At 31.6% G+C, this 13666-nt stretch overlaps 2 protein-coding genes across 3 annotated transcripts in view; one reads left to right on the forward strand and one right to left on the reverse strand.

Moving 5' to 3' along the window:
• The window catches only part of LOC134693380 (coiled-coil domain-containing protein 115-like), a 483686-nt gene that overhangs the window by 350679 nt on the left and 119341 nt on the right, over positions 1-13666 (forward strand). Inside the window, exon 1 of one of the 2 annotated variants that reach the window (XM_063554171.1) lies at positions 12358-12369. The exons of the other annotated variant lie outside the window; for it this stretch is intronic. The gene's annotated coding sequence lies outside the window, so the exon portion shown is untranslated. Of the gene's footprint in view, positions 1-12357; positions 12370-13666 lie in introns of those variants that run through there. 2 annotated transcript variants of the gene reach the window in all.
• Positions 1-13666, reverse strand: part of LOC134693637 (neprilysin-4-like) — a 44102-nt gene that overhangs the window by 28025 nt on the left and 2411 nt on the right. Inside the window, exon 2 of the mRNA XM_063554478.1 lies at positions 1780-1917. Coding sequence (XP_063410548.1) covers positions 1780-1868 — 89 coding nt within the window. The 5' untranslated portion in view covers positions 1869-1917. The remainder of the gene's footprint in view (positions 1-1779; positions 1918-13666) is intronic.

A 13666-nucleotide genomic window follows, 5' to 3' on the forward strand; every position in this document is an offset into this window, starting at 1 on the left:
CAGTTTTAAACTGTTATTCATTTTCAGTTTCCATTGACCGTTATCTTCCTTGTGTATAAGAGAGGTCTGTCAATTTAAAGAATACTTCTTTCAAATGATTAGATATTGAAATTTAATTTGATTTTTTTATAATTTTATAATTTCTACTTGATTAAGCTTGTCAACAGATATCTCATTCTGGTTCTTCTAAGATACAGGTTATATATTTGTAAGATAAAATAAATATATATATATAACAGTTGCAAAATACTGGATTGTTCAGTATCCACGCAACTAAAAGGTGCAGGCTTGCTCGTGTAATATACATCTTATTTGATCTAAGCAACGACCAATCGAGCAACGTGAACACAAGGTTTGTAGATAACGGATCAGACATACTAATTGGTCAATTATAATGGAAGTAAAGTGATATGGAAAATATTATTTAATCTTACAAAATCCCTTGTGCACTTAAACAAAATTTGGCATCAAAAGAATGGTGTTTGAACTACAATCATTTGTTCATTTCAGGCCGATACAGATACAATGTATGATAGCCATGTGTATTGTGTACATGTGTACTTGAATTTTACAATGATTTAGTTTATGTACAGCTTATTTGAAAACAACAATAAAAAATATATTGTCATCGATGAGTTAAAAAAAGATATTTCAATTTTAATGCCAAAAAATGGCATATTTGCATCAAAGGGAGATAATTTGGAGCTTTTTCAGTGATATCTATATCTTGAAAGTCACCTGGGGCCAACACGTATTGGTTTTTTGGAATGATTTTTGTACCATATGATAAAGTAACAACTACTTAAGGTAATGAATAAAATTTGTAATGAAAAATATATGTTTAATTTTTTTCTGAAAATCTTAAACCCGCGAGCCTCCTGAAACAACTTGATACACAAGTGAACAAATCACACAAAATTCAACAATGAGCAAAGCCTATAACACATTGTCAGCTTTACAATTTCAAACGAGAAAACTAACGGCATAATCTATGAACAAAACAAGCACAAAAAATGTTGTGTAACACAGCAACAAACGACAACCACTAGATTGCTAGAAAGCACATCCAACAAAGAGCTTTCATACTCGATCTAGTTATATAAACCAAATGAACGGTGTTATAAATATGTATAACAGTTGCAACATGCTGGATTTTTTAGTATCCAAGCAACTAAAAGGTGCAAGTTTGTTCGATAAATACACATCTTATTTGATCTCAGCAACGATCAATCGTACAATCTTCAGTCAGGGCACTTACTAGAACAACCCCTTTATTGTTTATGCAAGTACTTGCCAGTCACCATATTGTTTCCGGAAATCTATCGCGAAGTTAAGAAACTTTCAATCCAATCAAGAAATGAAGTGTAAGTAAAGAGACAAGTGCAATCAACAATTCTCGGGGAAACGATATTAACCGAGTCACGACGGGTGGAGTCATGTAATGTTCAAATTATGTTGATGGCATATATATTTATACCTTAAAAGTACACTGATTCGCAATAATGGTGGCCTTTATCAGGGACATATATATATATATATACACACATATACATTGTATGTTTGTATGTCTCAGTCTATAGTTTTTAGTTATTTACTGCTGTCCTTTTGTGTTTTGTGGAGAGTTATCTCTTTAGCATCATACCACATCTTCGTATTTCCATACTTGTTCATAACTTGAGCGCATAAGGTTAAGTATAAGTGAACGGCATATGTTCAATGCTTTTAATTGCGTCTCAAGCTACAATATCTATTTTGTTGCTAGAAAAACATAAACTATACCTATAATTGTTTCTGTACACGTCATTTGAAGAGACAGAAAACGTCGAGGTGGTCAAATCTTGTTGGGAAAGATTTTCCTTTCCTGACATAGTTCGACTGCTGCCAAATTAATTCCCGCAAAAAATCTGTTATAATTATCTGTAAAACAAATTCAGCAGTTTTAGGCAAGTTTTATATCATAGAATATATAGCAATTAATTGAATAATAACAACACTTAAATGCATTATTCAACTTGTTATGAACGTGGAATGGGAACTCATGCAGATGTATATATGTTTTCAATGCAACTTTTAGAACAAGTTTTGCTTTATATATTTCGTCTGCTTTTTATGTGCCTATAGTCTAGTTTAGTGCTTTGCTTGTGTGTGCTTGCATTTATATATGAACATTGCTTATGCAATATAGCTGCCTTACTTTGTATGCCTAATTTGAATATTTAATATGTAAAAAATAAAAAATAAAATGTGGAATGATTCCTAATGAGATAACTCTCTACAAGACACCAACATGACACAGAAATTAACAACTATAAGTCACCGCACGGCCTTCAACAATGAAGAAAGCCCATACCGCATACTCAGCTATAAAATGCCCCGAAATGACAATGTACACCAATTTAAACGAGAAAACTAACGGCTTTATTTATGTACAAACAAAATGAACGACAAACAAATATGTAACACATAAACAAACGACAACCACTGAATAGCAGGCTCCAGATTTTATATGTGAATATGTCTTAATATTTTATGATTTTGTTTTAATGTCGACAAAAAACTCTACAGAGCTTATGTTTACAATGTTATGTAACCCGACTTAGAATAAATTTTCTAGTTTATTCTGTTTTATTCTATTCTATTACTTGAACTCTCTGGTAGTAACAACCGTCAAGGGTGATGATTTAACATGATTATTGTGTATTGAAAATATTCAAATAAATGATTATTTATGTCCAAAACTCTAACCACAGCGACATATACATATAATCTAGATGTATCATTAATAAACTATACAATAATGACATTGTACAAACTTTTTTAATGAGATAAGTATGTATATGATTGTCAAGCTGTTAATAAAATGATAAACTAAATAATAAGATGACAGGTATAATTGTTTCACAGGTGTCATCAAAAGCCTCCAGGAACTTAGAGTTGATATGATTGTACCTTGCCATCTTATGATCAAATCACTGATAATATGTTCAGATAAGTACAAGCAGGATGGAATTTATTTATTTATTCAATTTGAAATATATTTGTGATATAACATTTTAATGTGATATAAAAGTACACTCGTTTGTGCTAGACCATCACTCAGAATCAGTTTTGCATCGTATTAGCTTACAAGGATAACAGTGCAACCAATCTTCGGATAAACGGTATGCTGACTCTGACCAGTGTTTGCTCTTACTCCTTATTGTGGCTCTTTCGTGGATGAATAGCAAATAACACACGAAAAGCTTTTGAATTGACCCGACTTACGAACGAACTGAGAGACCTCGCGCACTTAAGGCGAACACAATACCGTTAGACTTCTAACATAGTTGACTTACTAAAACAGATGCACTATGTTTGGCGGAAATATTTTGGGAAGAGAACAAATAAACAATATGTCGAGGCCTTTTATTACCGACAATACGGTATGCATTTTCCTTATTGCTGAAACCCATACGGTTGCATTTAATTGCTCACGTCTACTTCATTTGAGCTTTGGTGGATCTTTGTCTCATTTGTAATCATACCACATTTTATTCTAATATAAATTTAATATAAAAAGCTAAAACAATAAATCGTTTAGGATGAAGGACGATAAGTAATGTATGACGCGAATATAAGAAACTTCCTTAGTGCGATTTAGTCCTTCTTGTGTGTGTAGACACTGGTCAAGCATTGTCTTTGGTTTTTTTCTGTTTGTTTCGTTATCTTGCTGTCCTACACGCATCGTTCTTTGTTCACAGTACAATTTGGTGTTCATGGTATATTTTCCCAGTGAGTATGCGAAGTTGGTCTTATAAAAAAAAAAAATTTAAAAAAATTGCAAATTGCAAATTGGTCAAATATCCATCCGAGACCAAATAACTTAGACACTAGTATCTTTAGATCAACTTTTGGCCTTCAACAATTAGCAAATCCCATACCCGATGACAGGCTTTATAATATATGGAAGTTAGAAGTTTAAAACAATTCAAACGTAAAACTAACGACATGATTTATGAACAACACAAATATGAGACACAGTAACAAATGCCAACCACTGATTTACATGCTTCAGACGTAGGACATACTGAATGTGGGCAACTAAGTATATTAGTGGGCGCAGAACACTCCGCCTAAGTCTCTACTGTATCTTTGGTGAATGTGCATGCACTAATTATACAAAATTAAAGAGCAAACAGCGTCTTTCAAATAAATTCAAATATCAAACTTTAAATTAAAGTCATTTTAATTTGAATTTAAATAGGTAAATTCAATTTCCACTGCATTTATTTCATTCAACATCCATTTTCAAAAATCTTTAAATTTTTAGGTAAGTTCACTGTATTACATCTTATTTAAAGTGTGTACTTTAAGATTTCGAAAACATGATTTGTTACGAAATTATAATATTTGCTTTAAATGCGTTTTATAATTAAATTCATTTTTCAAAAACTTTTAATGTTTAGGTAAGCTCAAAGTATTGTATGTTTTTCAAAGTGTGAATGTACTTTAGGTTTCGAAAACAATGATTTGTTACGAAATTACAATTGTTTTAAAATTTTAAAAAAACGGCAGTTTTGAACGAATTTTTGAATTTTAGGCGTATCCCAAAAACATGTAAGTAGAACAAGCTTGACTATTATTCTACAACGGCGAAGCAATGTGTTGTCTGCCAATCTGTTTATTCAACCAACAACCAAGGATAAGCCTGATAGATATCTTAGTCTTTAACAAATTATAGCACCTAAAATACAGTATTTCAAATTATATATATGGAATACATTGGAGTACTTTTACATACAGAAGATTGAATATTAATAAAGTATCGTTGTATCCAGGCCGCATGGAACACACATCCCTCAATCATGTTATCAAGCACATATAAATAAAAATATAGCATGCATTTTCAGGACATATATATATATATAATTTGTTTGACATGCACACGTATAAAAATTGCGGTTTTTATCCAACGCAATCATAGGTTTGAACGTAGTTTTCAATTTAGACTCGTATATATGTGTCTTGTATAGCTTGCTGGTCGGTGTAAGCCAAGAACGTACTTTGACCTATAAAGGATTACTTTTACAATTTGTGACTTGGATGGAGAGTTGTCTCATTGGCACTCATGCCACATTTTCTTATATCTATCCGAGAAACCTATCATATTATAATTGGAACTTACTGTATGCGTTGACCGAATACATATCCACTGCGAAACATGAATTAAAGATTTATTTATCAATACACATATTCCTTCAATTAATCATTCATCCAAAATCTACCTTGATTATTTAGACAGTAAGCCTTGAAATATATATAACAATAAAGGACATTTTATGGTTAATATTGAATAATAGAGGGATGGCACAGTGACTTCTGACCCTTCCATTAACAATGTCATTATTCATAGGAAATTCCGTTTCTTAATAATGAAATAAACACAGAAAATGTTATATACAAAAAACAAAACAAGGACATGTCTCCATTAACTTTTGTTGGTAAATTAAAGGGATTAATAAAGACATAATTCTCTTTACATGTCGTTAATTGAGGAAGAAACACACATAACATTTTGTTTGCCATATATTATTAGTTTCCGACCACTAAACTTACAAATCTTCACTAAACAAAGGGTGAGAAATAACTTACACATTTCCTCTTCCTCTCTCGAAACTTATGTCACTGTTTTTTTCAAATAAACTGTCATAAGTTAATAAATGAGGGAGGATTATGTACTAAAACAATACAAACTACAAAGGTAATATAAAACATCAACAACAGGAAATGAGAGGTGTATGTCAATAAGACAGCAACCCAACGATATAATGCCTCATTCACACGTACATTTGATTCGAATTTAATTCGAATCGAATGCGAATCGAGTTCACACACTCTTCTCTTTTAATTCGAATTGATTCGAATTAGCTAGTTCGAATTATCCAATTCTCATGCATTAGAAATACGCTTTTGTTAATTCGAATTGAAAGTCAACGTCGTTTAGACAGTTTAGCGAATTTGACGCACGTTGTAATTCGAATTAGAATTGACGTTAGGACGTAAAACGTTTCGAATGCGAATTAAACTAATGCGAATCGAATTCGAATTACGTGTGAACTCAGTATAAATATAATAAAAATCATTAAATAGTCCTCAGCATGTATTGTAGACTACTTGCTCCTGACTTGGTACAGGCACATACAGAACGTGGCGATGTTAAATTATAAACCATTTTTGTCAGAGCTTAACCCTCCCATAACCTGGGACAGTGGTTTAACAATACAATATAAGAACAAACTATAAAAAAAAAATCAGTTGAAAAAGGCTTTACTCATCAGATGGATACGAAAAGTAATAAATCTAAAAAACACACTCAGTAAAAGTGGACCGGTACCTTTACATCTCCAGAGCAAAAATACACAAAAGAACAGAGGAACCGAGGGAACTCACAGTTACTGGCTGCTAGTTCAAAGCCCATTATAACTAATGAAATGTCAAAGTCGACCCAGAGACTCATAAAAAATGTAAATAAATTAGCATAACCACCAAACTCGCCAAAAATATATATATATTTGTTCTATTACGTTTTATTTTTGTCTCTATTTGGTTTCGTTCTTTTTTTTTAATTGGAAAGGGTCAGGGCAGAATATTCTAAACGAACAGGCTAAAATGTCTTTAATTTGTTAATGAAATATCTATCCACCATATAATATATTCATTGTATTTTTTCAATGCGTAAAATTGATGGCCTTGTAAACGTGATTCTTATTAAAATAAGAATAATAGCTATTTACAAAATAAACAAGTATATACTTATTCATCGTATTAATTTATAGTGTAGTACATTCACAGGTACAAACGGTTTTAAAAAAGAAGAAAAATCGTTTGTATCCTTTTACGTTACTTTAATAATAACATCTTTTATATTATACTATCAGTTTTATCTATTTACGTAACTTAATAATAAAATTTTCTATGTTATGCTATCAGTTTACTTTTAAAAAAAAAGTTGTTATTGAACGAACACGTTAAGGGATAGTCGTTGAAAACTGTGTTCCTGTCTTAATACTGGTACACATATAAACATGCATGTTTTGTTGGACAAAATATGTTATGAGCCCTGATTGGTACAAAATCGACGAGCTGAGTGGTTTTTATTTTTTTATTTTCCTGCTAGTCACTAGGAAACAGTTTATTTTAAGATTTATCCGGACAGCATTATTCTGACTCTAGCGGAGGCAGTTGCTCTTAGTGTATATAAAAGCGTTGAGAACTGGGTTGATGATACATTGAGAACCGATAGTCCGATAGCAATTTTACCGACCAGAGGTCATAAAATGTATGGTAGGATTACCATGAGCTTAACACATGGTTTTGAAACATGTTTAGCATATATCGGGTGATCCAAAGGTATAAAAAAGAGTGGTATCGAATTAACTATTCTCTACAAACATGTATTTCTCCATGGACAAATACAACCTCCTTTTTGTGACCTTTATAGGGTTTGACCACTGTTTGAGACTCGAAAAAAGTGAAATTATAAATTAATTCGAAATATACAGGTAGCATATAAAACATTTCCAAAAGACATACCTTCAACAGCAATTTTTATTGAAACAAATCAAATTCAATGAAAAGAGTACAAAATATATTTATATTCTAACTTTTCAGTTTACTTTGCATTAAAATCCCATTTTAGCCATATGATGCAATATACGCACATAAAGTATGATTTACATATTAGGTAACCCTCTGGCTGGTAAAAGGGTATAAATTACCTTTCACAATAACATAATGTGTAAATGAACATGCACATAAATTACAAATATTGATCTCAATATTGTTTATTAAGAAATACCACTGTTGTAAATACTTTCAATTATACTATCTCTATTCAAATGTATTACGTTTACTCCGTGAAACTGACAAATAACGAATTACTGTTAAAGATAACGATGAAATATGACCGTATTTGACAATACTACTATCTTTCTTCTTTATAAGAGATGTAAGGGCCTAAAGAATAACAATCATGATATGTCCGTATGTCCTTGATTTAGTCTTGGCAGACGACTGATAAATATAATTCATGCACAAACACGTGCAATCGAAAGTACTTTTGAATGCTACACATTTTATATGCACTTCTTTTACGTATGAATTCTAATATATGTCAAAATAAATAACATAATTGTTTTTAAATTTTATTTCTTTAAACTTAATTTTAGTAACATATTTAGATATTACATCCGGTTTCAGCTACATTTCTATAAGACATATGTCTTACTTCTTAAATAAACAACAACAAAAATAACAAAAAAATCGAGCATCGTTCGGGTGAAACATTTGTTGTAATAACGTTTATTTATCATGTGTATGTTGAGATTTAAGTAATATACATAATTTGAACTGCAGAAAAAAATATAATACACCTTGAATAAGGACACGAATCCACAAAGTCATAAGGACACTCGAATTAAGATTATTCAATATAATGTTTTGAACACTAGACAGGTGTCTTAAGGATGTTCGCTTGTCATGTTTTGGAATTTAAGTCAGATTTTGGGAATCCTCTGGTTTCATCCATTTAAATGCCTTAAAAATAGCAAATTGACCCCCATTTTCCTTTTGATAAATGATTTGCATGTATAATGATAAGCCATCTGTAAAAGTCTTATAACATTTTAATTATTTTTTTATAGTTTTTGAGAACACCTTGGTTGTTGCGTTTAGTCCGTACACCTTGGTTGTTGCGTTTAGTCCGTACACCTTGGTTGTTGCGTGTAGTCCGTACACCCCATGGTCGTTACGTTTGTGACTACTTGACAATTTCTTTTCACAGAGTTTTGATATAATATTATTTGTATATATAAACAGCGTAAAAATTCGCCTTGAAGTCGTATGTTTTTTTTATGGAATCTTTAATACTAAAAGTAGTTTATATTAATATGGGGATATATAATGTCCAAATACATTGAATATTATGAAGTATTCATAGAGTTATAGCACCACACGACCTTCATATAGATAACTACATCTTGACGCTATTCAGCAAACCTTTACATACATTTGTAATTGTGCAAGCTTTTGCGTAATTTCGCTCTTTAAAAATGAGCATGATTATCTTCGGTTATATTCATGTTGAAATAACCATATTTAAGTTGACAAACGATGTCATATGTCAAATATATATATTGGCCCTTTATAGCTTGTTGTTCGGTGTGAGCCAAGGCTCCATGTTGAAGGACGTACTTTAACCTATAATGGTTTACTTTTTAAATTGTTACTTGGATGGAGAGATGTCTCATTGGCACTCACACCACATCTTCCTATATCTTTATATATTTATCAGTTGGAAACTCGTATATTTCTGTTCATCAACCGGTTATTCAACAACACTTTTATTTATATTTGTATGTGAAAGTTCGTCAATGTCCATACAGGTATCAATAACAGTAAAGACGAAAATCTCCGTCAAAAGTCAAGCAATTTAACTAACTAGTTGGACCGTGATATATGTGGTTTTGAGTATATGTTTTCGTCTAAATATTTTATATATATAATTATGTGTCATAAACTATTGATAAAACTGCTTTTAATTATCAGAAGTATATAACTTACGACAGAAAGACGACCTGTCCATAAACGGCCTTGATATGGTTTTATATTTATTATTAACAAATGCGAATAAACAAAGTCGGGGTCAAAGGAATTAATTTACACAAAAGCAGTAACTGTTAGCACAGAAAAAGACCTGATACAATTCTGTTTGGCCTATGGTCTTATCTGTCCATTGCTTTGATTTACGACTAAAGATTATCCTTAATATATTCAGGCCTATGTGTAATAGATTCGTCCTTTCTCACTAAGGTTAATGTAAATGATGCCTTACTTGATTTACACAATGAGATACATGTATGTTGGTCTAATCCAGCAAAAACAGTAACAAGTACATAACCCACTTTTTGCCAATTACAGATTAATAAAATTTATGAAATTGAAACGCTTAGGATAATATAATTTCTGAGGAAACCAGATGGGTAAAAAAACGAAGATACTACATGCAAGTCAAACCCAAAACTGACAATACCATGACAAAAAGGGAAAAAGACCAACATGCAAACATACAAACAATAGTACATAAAACACAACATAAAAAAACTAAATAAAAAGTAACACGAACCCTACCAACACTGGGGAGTGATCTCAGGTGCTCTGGGAGGGTATATCAGTACCTGGTCCACATTGTGACAGCCGTCGTGTTACTCGTGTTAATACAAACCGGTAATAAGTTTAAATCGATAGACTAAATCAGATGAAAGGGGACGGGTTGTAGTTTATGATTATATCTGCTATCATATGTGAAACGGATATTACATAACGGTCAACCAACTCTTGGTGGCCTCCGTAAAATTAAGGAAGTTAGAGATGATTTCAACTTCACCATTTAAAACTCTTGTTTTCTTAGCTACTTGTGAGCAGCAACCCGGCTCTATCAAGGAAATAATGATAAGAAATACAAGCCTGGGAATATCGTTTCAGTTAGGAGCAATCGTTGCTTGAATATTGTTACATAGAAATGGAAAGTTCGCAATTGGGATGCTTAAGTCATAAACTAACGTATTTATCAAACCCTCGGAATAAATTCCATGTTGAATACGACTTGGGATGGTTTTATCGCAAAGCGGAAAGTAGTGTAACAGACTTCCAGGTGACTGGAAATCTGCAAACCGAATTTGAACCATGTTTTCTATAACCGGGAAAATTTTTAAATATAAACTTTGGTTAGATTTATTGTCATTAGTTACTGGAACAGGCCATATCGGAACTTAAATCTTCTATGGACACGTGTTCTATTGAATGTCGTAACCGAATGTAATGAGCCTATTGAAATCCTGGAGAATTAAATTCGTTAATAAACTCGTAATAGATAGACTATCGTTTACAAAACGGACAAAACGCAAAAGTGTCGGATAAAAAGCAAACTCATCGGACAAAAGCAAAAGCGGACATAAGCAAATTGCTGACAAAAGATACCGCATCAGACGATCCAACAGAACTGTTATCTCCTATGGACTCGCGTTGAATTGGCTGTCGGGATCAACTGGAGAATTAAAAACATAATGATAAGGGGGTCAGTTTATAGAATGTCAGCAATAGATATGTTCATGTTGATATTAATTGGCCGCTTTATCAGCTATTTTAAAAGTCCTAGCGCCTGGCGACGTCATATCTGGAGTTTGCTTTTCAAAGTTACTCGTTTCAAATATCATAACAGATATATGATACCCTACGTAGATTGCGGCCGTTTTTAAATGACCAGTTAAACATTAATGTATAGAAATTTGACTTTCCATTCAGACACTATTTGATTTCAAAGAATAGGTAATCTTGCTTCACCTGAGATACGATTATAAGTGCAGATTTTGTAATTAAGATATTATTCATGACATTCAAAACTTCTGGGTTAAGAGAAATACAAAAGTACAAACATACTGTGAAGGACTCTTTCAATTGTCATATTTACAAGTAAAATATTTGATTTTTTAAAAATATTGTCAAAATAAGAAAGAGAAAAATTACAGTGAAATCTGGTTAACCGAATCCTGCATAAACAGAAAACCTGTATAAACCAAACATGTTCTTAAGCACCTTCATATCCAATTGTATGCGTTGTGAATCTGATAAAACCGAACATCGGCCAAAACAGAACGAAATCTTAAGTCCCGAAGAGGTTCGATTTAAACAGGTTTCACTGTATATTGATTTATTGATTATGTTCTGTCAAAATGTGGTGTTTAAATTCAGGACTAATCAACTTGTGATTTGATAAAGGTTATTGCCCAAGACTTCCCTATACACAAAGAGATTTCTTTCTAAGCTAACCACAATAAAGTGAAGCTATGCTATATGAATCATCTTTTCTAACAAAGGGTACTTGTATCAGGTTAATACAAAGGTAATGTAGGAGAAATTCCCATTGAAAATGTAAGTGATAATAATGTATAACATGAAGGAAATTAAATTATTTTGATGTAACCAAAATGTAATATTGTAGGAGAAATTCCCATTGAAAATTTAAGTGTTAATAGCGTATAACATCAGGAAAACTAGATTTTTTCGATGTAACAAAAATGTAATGTAGGAGAAATTCCCATCGAAAATATAAGAGATAATGTTACATATAATATGAGGGAAATTAAATTATTTTGATGTAACCATAATGTAATATTGTAGGAGAAATTCCCATTGAAAATTTAAGTGTTAATAGCGTATAACATAAGGGGAACTAAATTATTTCCATGTAACACAAATGTAATGTAGGAGAAATCCCATTGAAAATTTAAGTGTTAATAGCGTATAACATTAGGAAAACTAGATTATTTTGATGTAACCAAAATGTAATATTGTAGGAGAAATTCCCATCGAAAATATAAGAGATAATGTTGTATAATATGAGGGAAATTAAATTATTTTGATGTAACCATAATGTAATATTGTAGGAGAAATTCCCATTGCAAATATAAGTGATAATAATGTTTGACATCAGACTGAGGGAAACTAGAATTATTTCGATGTAACCAACATATGTAATAAACCGTCATCTTTACTTTAGGATAATTTAGGAGTGACAATTTTTTTTTTATTTCGTACAAGAGCAATTGTATTAGAATAAAGTGAACATGCATATGATATTTCTGTGATAGAATATAATGCCAAAATGTGAAAAAAAATGTAAAACATTGCCAATCAAAAGAGTGCGTGTTGACCTCTAGATATAGTTTGGTTATAAAGGTGGTACTTAACACTACAGGGATATAACTCTGTAAAGTCAGCTAAACGTTTTAATTACCTTGTGTTGTAAAAGGGATAATAAGCTTCTCAAATATCAAAATTGGAGTTTGTCAAACTGCTATATAACCAGCGTAATTTTTCTGACAAAACGGTTGGTTTAAAATTTTTGATTTTTTTTATATTTTTGTTAAAGGGTCAAAGTAAATACTTTGTCAAAACTTTATCAATATTAAACGAGCCAAATAAATTTTAGTGAAAGTGTTAGACACCACCTTTAGTGTCGTTAGGTCGTTAGGTTGTTAGGTTGCTTTCCCTTTGACGAATATCCCCGTACTTGCCTTTTTCTAGATTACAGATTACAAAAAACACAATCACAAACAATATTTAAAAATATTTCATATCCGATAACGTAAATAGTAAAATCACAAATTACTTGGCTATCCCTGTTTGAATGGTTTTACACTTGAAAGATTTTTGGGCCCTTTATAACTTGTTGTTTGGTGTGAGCAAAATCACCATGTTAAAATCCGTACCTTCATTTATAATGGTTTACTTTTATAAATTATAACTTGGATTGACAGTTGTCTCATTGAAACTCATGCCGCATCTTCTTATATCTCCTTAAAACATGATAAAAAAAAAATAATCTCATGATTTGAAACCATGCCGTTCTACGTTCAAAAAATTGTGATTGCATTTTTAGACTTCTTGTTTACAGCAATGTCAGAATAGGGCAAAAATATGCGATTTTAAAAAACGCCCAGAACAATGTTTACATTTGTACCTCCGGGTTTTTTGAGACAAGAAAATTGAATGTCATTTTACATAAAACAAGGCGAAATGGAAACAGGTCTTTTCTGATTTTGTTCCTTTAGATTGTTTTAAACACTTT

This window comes from Mytilus trossulus, chromosome 12 (assembly GCF_036588685.1).
Source record: "Mytilus trossulus isolate FHL-02 chromosome 12, PNRI_Mtr1.1.1.hap1, whole genome shotgun sequence".
In the NCBI taxonomy this organism is placed as follows: domain Eukaryota; kingdom Metazoa; phylum Mollusca; class Bivalvia; order Mytilida; family Mytilidae; genus Mytilus; species Mytilus trossulus.